The sequence below is a fragment of the Setaria italica genome, chromosome III (assembly GCF_000263155.2).
Source record: "Setaria italica strain Yugu1 chromosome III, Setaria_italica_v2.0, whole genome shotgun sequence".
Classification (NCBI taxonomy): Eukaryota; Viridiplantae; Streptophyta; class Magnoliopsida; order Poales; family Poaceae; genus Setaria; species Setaria italica.
The window spans coordinates 34,059,591-34,065,642 of NC_028452.1; the positions used below are offsets into that span (position 1 = coordinate 34,059,591).

Genomic DNA, 6,052 nt, shown 5'->3' on the forward strand with positions numbered 1-6,052 from the left:
TCGATTCCATGTGAACTGTGCCAAGTCTGAAACTCGTAAAACTGTTGCAAACAATGGTTGGAATATCGTGCAGTTAAATTCAGATTCGGAGGTGTGAAGCTAGGATCTTAAGTTGTGCAAAACATGGCGTAATTATTGGATCCTTTTGTAGCGAAGGAAACCAAACCGGCCACTGCAGTTTACTATGTGAATGAACATTTCTGCAGTTTACCATGTGGAAGCAAACGGGGCCTAATTGTCAACCTAGCATGGGTGGAGCCAATCAAGCGCACATGACAACCTCACATGAAACACATCAGAAACAAGGATAAACTGCCCATTACCTACATAACACCATTAATCCATCAATGTTCCGAGTTCACACCAATATCCAGACCAGGACCAATTACTTAAACATGCTGAAATTTAACGACCATCAGAGCATTTCAGCGAATACTACTACACTGACTAACAAAAGCAACAACACTACTACGATGCCATCAGTCCCCATAGATTATTCTCGTCCCTGACAACGAGTTAAGCGACGACCATCACCACCATCCACCACCGCCGACGAAGGCCTTGAGGAGCGCATCCGTCGGGCGGCGACGACCACGGCGGTCGGGGGGCTTCTAGCCACACTTCTTGGCGGAGGTGGAGGAGGCGAAGGCCCAGGTGACGCCGAAGGGGTCGACGAGGGTGGCGCCCAGCCCGCAGCCGTCCTCGGTTACCTCCCCCTGCAGCGCCGCACCGGCGGTCGCCGCCTGCGCCGCGGCAGCGTTCACGTCGTCGGTCTCCAGGCGCAGAACCAGCCCACTAGCCGCGGCGCCTTCCTTGCCCCTGCAACAAACAACAAGCACCAAAAGTGTGAGACTTTGAGCAGGGAACAGAGTTTTAATGTCCATTTATTTGCTCGGTGTTAAGTAAATAGCAAAACCTCGTACTCCAGAATACTAGTACTATGTAACCGAGCAAAAACTGTTTCACATTTTTCTCCAAATGAAATATAAAATAAAAGTATTAAACACAGATTTCTTTGGAGAGATGCCACTGCAATGAGTAGATCTATTTTTATTTTTTTTTTTGAAAAGGTGAGTAGATCTATTCTTCTCTAAAAAATTATGGCAATATCTGAGTTCAAAAACAGTAGCAAACTCATTTCCTGTGTGCCTTCGCAGTTTCCAAAGTAGACAAAGTACAGATGAACTGCACGAGGCCAAAAGAGCACCAAAAAGAGTGCAGACAAACAAAGTAGGACAAGGGAGAAAACAAAAAACAAAACAGGGTTCTATTTCCATGATGTTCCACTTCCACACCTTCAGATCTACATTAATAAATGCTAACAGAATCACATGTGGATGTTGACGTACCGAAAAGATCTATGTAAGCGGCCCCAAAAAAACCCCAAGAAACCAGTGCAGAGCAGCAGTGAAGCTGAAGAATGGTAGTTCAAGCTAAAACTAACTGGATCTAAAATTCCTGACAAGTGCCAAACTGATTCTCACAATACTAAAGCAGATGTTCACAGATCTACGAACTTCAACGCAAAATATGTGACAAGAATCGAAATAGCAGTGCATCTACCATGTATTACATGCCAAGAACAACAAAAAAGAATGGGAACTAGGAAGGAAAGGAGCAGAAAGGGTTTAGCGAGGGTTTCCGGGAGCTTACACGGCGGGGACGTCGTCGCCGGCCTGGTCACAGACGAGCAGGGTCGCCGCGCCGACCTTCAGCTCGGCGCAGAGCAGGGCCGCCGCCTCCCCGTCACCCTTGCGCTTCGGGTGGGTGGAGCGGGACACCTCCTCCGCGGCGAAAGCGGCCTTGTAGAAGGCCACCGCCTCCTCGGCGCGCCCTGCCGGAACCGTCACCTGCACCTTCAGCCCGGAGAACACCGCCGGCGCCGGCACGGCCGCCGGGGCGGCGAGCACCTCCGAGCCGTTGGTCGCCACCTCCGCCATTGCTCAGGGAAGATTTGGCTCTCCTTTACTGTTGTGCGTTCCTTTCTCCTTGGGAGCACAGCAGAGTGGGGCAGAGGACGGACCTGTGGGGGTTACTTATAGGGAAATGGTCCTAGTAGTCTCCTGGTCAAGTTCTTTTTTCTTCCTTTTCCTTAAAAAGATGTGGTCACTTCGTTTTTTCCTACATGGAGGAAAATCTACAAGTGTCACTGAGTACATGGGCCCATCAATGTCCACGATGAATTGGACCCACAAGACTGTGTGTCTAATTGCGTGATTTGTAGCTCTCATGACTTGTTAATTGGCGTGTTTTATTTGTTTATTTTCGAGAAGATAAGTTTCTCCTACGATTAGATAAGTCCGAAGCCTAATATATGTTAGCAGTGTGCAAACCATCTACCTTATGTAATTTTGAAAACTATGAATCAAAACTACAAAATGCTAATCGAATGGATAGGATTAGTATTGGAATTATTCTGCAGTTAAGCCCCGCAACCCACTCACCACTTTTGCATATCATGGAAAAGGTATCAAAAGTGGCTGGTGGGTGGGGACTTAACTATAAAATAATCCCACCACTAACCGATTAGCATCATGTAGGCTTAATTCATAGTTTGTAAGGTTGCATGGGGTAGATGGTTTGCACAAGATACGTTCCCAGTGAATAAGAGGGTGTTTGGTTCCACCTTGCTAAACTTTAGCAACTAAAGTTTAGCAACTTTTAGCTGCTAAACTGCCAAACACCCTTGCTAAAACTTGCTAAAGTTGAGTTGCTAAAGTTTAGCACGTTAGCAAGTTTTTAGTTGCTAAAACTTGCTAAAAGGTGGGCTGAACAACCTATACCTCTCATTTATTGCTTGTCTCCCCCCTCCTGCGCACATTTAATAAGGGTAGATAGATCTTTTTACAGCTCATTAAATACCTTTTAGCAAGAGTATCCAAATAGCTTTTGCTAAAATTTAGCAACTAAAGTTTAGCAGCTAAACTTTAGCAAGAATAACCAAACAGGATCTAAGTATAAAATTATTGTTCCATTCGATATCTTTATATGTATCTATTAAAATAACCCTATGTAATAAGTCTTGTATGCTTTCTATTACAATAACTTTGTGATAGATAAAGAATGCAAAATGTGTAGAAAAAATTGAAAGCCGAGCCTGATGTGCCAAAAAAAATAGCATGTTTTATTTGTTTATTATCGACAAGATAAGTCTTGCCTACTATTATATACGTATGAAATTAATTTTTAGTTTCGATAACCTTATTTGCCTTTGCGCGGATAAGTATAAAATTATTGTTACGTTTTAATATCTTTATATGGTTTCTATTAGAATAACCCTAGCAATAGATAGAGCCGATATCTTTGTATGCATTCTATTACAATAACCTAGTGATGGATAAAGAATGTTAAAAGTATAGAAAAATTCTTAAGCCGAGCCTTGTTTGCCAAAAAAAAAAGAATTAGTGTGTTTTTATTTGTTTATTATCGACAAGATAAGTCTATCCTACGATTAGATACGTATGAAACTATTGTTATCTTTGTATGCCTACTCTACAATAACCTAGTGGTAGAAGTAAAAAATACCAAAGTTGAGTGTTTAATTTTCATTTTCGGCAGCCTTTTTTGCCTTTTGCGTGGGTAGGTACAAAATTATTGCCATATTGCTATATCAATATGCTTTCTACGAGATAGCCTGGAACTGGTAATTGATAGAAAATGCAAAATGTATAGGGAAAATCACAAAAGGTGAGCTTGCAACAGAGATAAGCATTAGATCTTGGCATTGTACTTTACTTCCAAAAAAAAAGATCTTGGCATTGTACTCGACCTATACATGCATACATACTAGTGAATAAATTTCAAAACGTTTTTATTGATCACAATCTTTTATGGATATGCACGACGAACGATTTTGATTTTTGAGAGGGGTGGAAATTGAACAACCGGACGTGGCAGGTGGCACTGGGTGATATGGAAATAAAGAATCAAATCGTTTATTTCAGCACTAAACCAAGAGGTAGTACAGACGAGTACATGACGAAGAGAGACCCGGCCCGGCCGGCCGTCACGGTGTGTTTTTTTTTTTTTTTGATAAAGGGCCGTCACGGTTCTTTGTCGCCGTTAACTCGCAAACGTGCCGGACACTGACAGTACCACCAGCAGGCGTAGTCGGAGGAGTACTAGAAAAGCCGCAACCCACGGGAAACGAGGAGACGGGCGGGCGGTCGCGTCCCCGTCCCGTTGGCCGGCCGCCACAGGCATCGACGCGGCGACGCCCGGTTGCCGCCCCGGCACGCCGCGTGCGCTCTATCCCACCCACCCAGGGCAGTCCCAACCACAGTGCAGGGGTGTTTGGTTCCTCTGATTTATTTTTAGCACCCGTCACATCGAATGTTTAGATACTAATTAGGAGGTGATGCCATGTCATCCAGACATCTTCATCTTACTAGAGTCATGTTTGGTTTGTCCTTGTCCTTGCTAAACTTTAGGGACTAAGATTTAGTTCCTTTTAGTCCCTAATAAAATACCAAATAAGGTAACTAAAAGTTACTAAAGGAGGTGTTTGATTTGAGTTGCTTATGCATAAGCAGTTAAAAATAAGCAACTTTTAGCCCAAAGAAACCAAACACCCTTGCTTATTGGAGCTAAAGTTGGGTTGGTTATCATAAGTCCATAAGCAACACTTGGGTTGCTTATTGGAGCTAAAAGGTGATCTTCACACCCCTACCCTCATTTATGTCTGGTTGATTCAATGCTCTTTAGGGGCAAACATGTCAATGTCAACCTCATTCAATGTTGTTTAGCCCATCAAACCAAACACCTAGGACTAAAAATAAGCAACTCCAAATAAGCAACTTTAGTTGCTTATGATAAGCAACTCAAACCAAACAGGCCCTTAGTCCCCCTTTAGTCCCGAAATAGTTGCTTATAGGGACTAAAAGGTACCCTGGACACCCTGTACCCCTCATTAATACCTGTCTGTGACCAGCTCCCCCCCACACCCCATCGGTCCCGTCGTCGACCCCCGGCGGCCCGCCCCGCCCCCAGCCCCACGCCCGCCGTTCCCGGTCCACCTCGGCACTTGCACCACCTCGCGCGTGTGTTGTGCATGGCAATGTGGGGAGGCAGAGAAGGAAAAAGTCAGGGGCAGCAATGATTAGGGGCAAGTTGGTCATTGTTCAACTTATTTAATGCCCTTTAGTCACTACAACCAAATAGGGGGACTACACTTTAGTCCCTAACTAAAGGGGAGTTTAGTCCCTAAAGATAAGCAAGGGCAAACCAAACAGGACCTAGAAACTACCCTTCCAACTCATGATTTCTTCATGTGGACCTATAATAAATTAGAACCATGCTTTTCAAATTCATTTGCTCTACTTCTATCCACGTGCTCTTCTCTCTCCATTCAATGTTTCGGCGAGGTAAGCGGTTAGAGGCTCCAAGCCGTGGCCGGCAGAGCAGGCGGTGGCCTTGATCTAGCACACTCATTGGCGTGGGCGGCCGGCACAACATGCGTGCAGGCTGGCCGTGCGCCGTCTACGGCGAGGCCTAGTAGCTCGCGAGCGGTGGCGAGGTCGAGGTTGAGCAGCAGCTTGCAAAGCCAGGGCGGACGATGGTGTCGAGCCAGCACACTTGCCGGCGCTGGCAAGGCTAGGGGCAATACGCCGACAGCGGGGGCTTGCAAAGCCAGGGCAGATGACGGTGTTGAGCCAGTGCGCTTGCCAGTGTTAGCAAGGCTAGGGCCTTCATGCTAACAGCGGGGGCTTGCAAAGCCAGGGCGGACGATGGTGTCGAGCCAGCGCGCTTGCCAGCGCTGGCGAGGCTAGGGGCTTCACGCCGATAGCGGGGCTGTGCGCAGGCCGCGACCAGGATGACCATCAGGCGGGGGTTCCACGAAGGTTGCATCGCCAAGATGGCAGTTGGTGCAGGTTGTGGAGCAGTTAACTGCGGCCGGTCTCAGTAGTGGCAGTGGTGCAGGAGCCTTGTCATGGGCGGCTGCGGGCTGCAACGCCGAGCTGCACTAGGCAAGGCCGCCAGCAGCCGATGTGGGCCTGTGAGCAGCGTGGTGTTCCACACTAAATTCTGCCTCATCGTCTTTTACCTTCCTTTC

The 6,052-nt window shown here is 46.5% G+C and overlaps 1 protein-coding gene across 1 annotated transcript; it reads right to left on the reverse strand.

The window, feature by feature from the left end:
• Positions 1-295: 295 nt before the first annotated feature.
• Positions 296-2,013, reverse strand: LOC101767426 (uncharacterized protein At5g48480). Its single transcript, XM_004962479.4, has 2 exons — positions 1,654-2,013; positions 296-819 (listed from the first exon to the last, which is right to left on the reverse strand). The coding sequence occupies exons 1-2, from the start codon at positions 1,938-1,940 to the stop codon at positions 612-614; spliced, it is 495 nt and encodes a 164-aa protein (XP_004962536.1). The 5' UTR covers positions 1,941-2,013; the 3' UTR covers positions 296-611.
• Between the last annotated feature and the right edge of the window lie 4,039 nt (positions 2,014-6,052).

What these genes read in the sequence shown, in the direction of transcription:
- LOC101767426 (XM_004962479.4), bottom strand. Translation starts at nt 1,940, where the DNA reads ATGGCGGAGGTGGCGACCAACGGCTCGGAGGTGCTCGCCGCCCCGGCG. An exon ending in GGCGACGACGTCCCCGCCGT is followed by an intron (nt 820 to 1,653) that starts GTAAGCTCCCGG and finishes TGTTTGTTGCAG; the next exon opens with GGGCAAGGAAGGCGCCGCGG.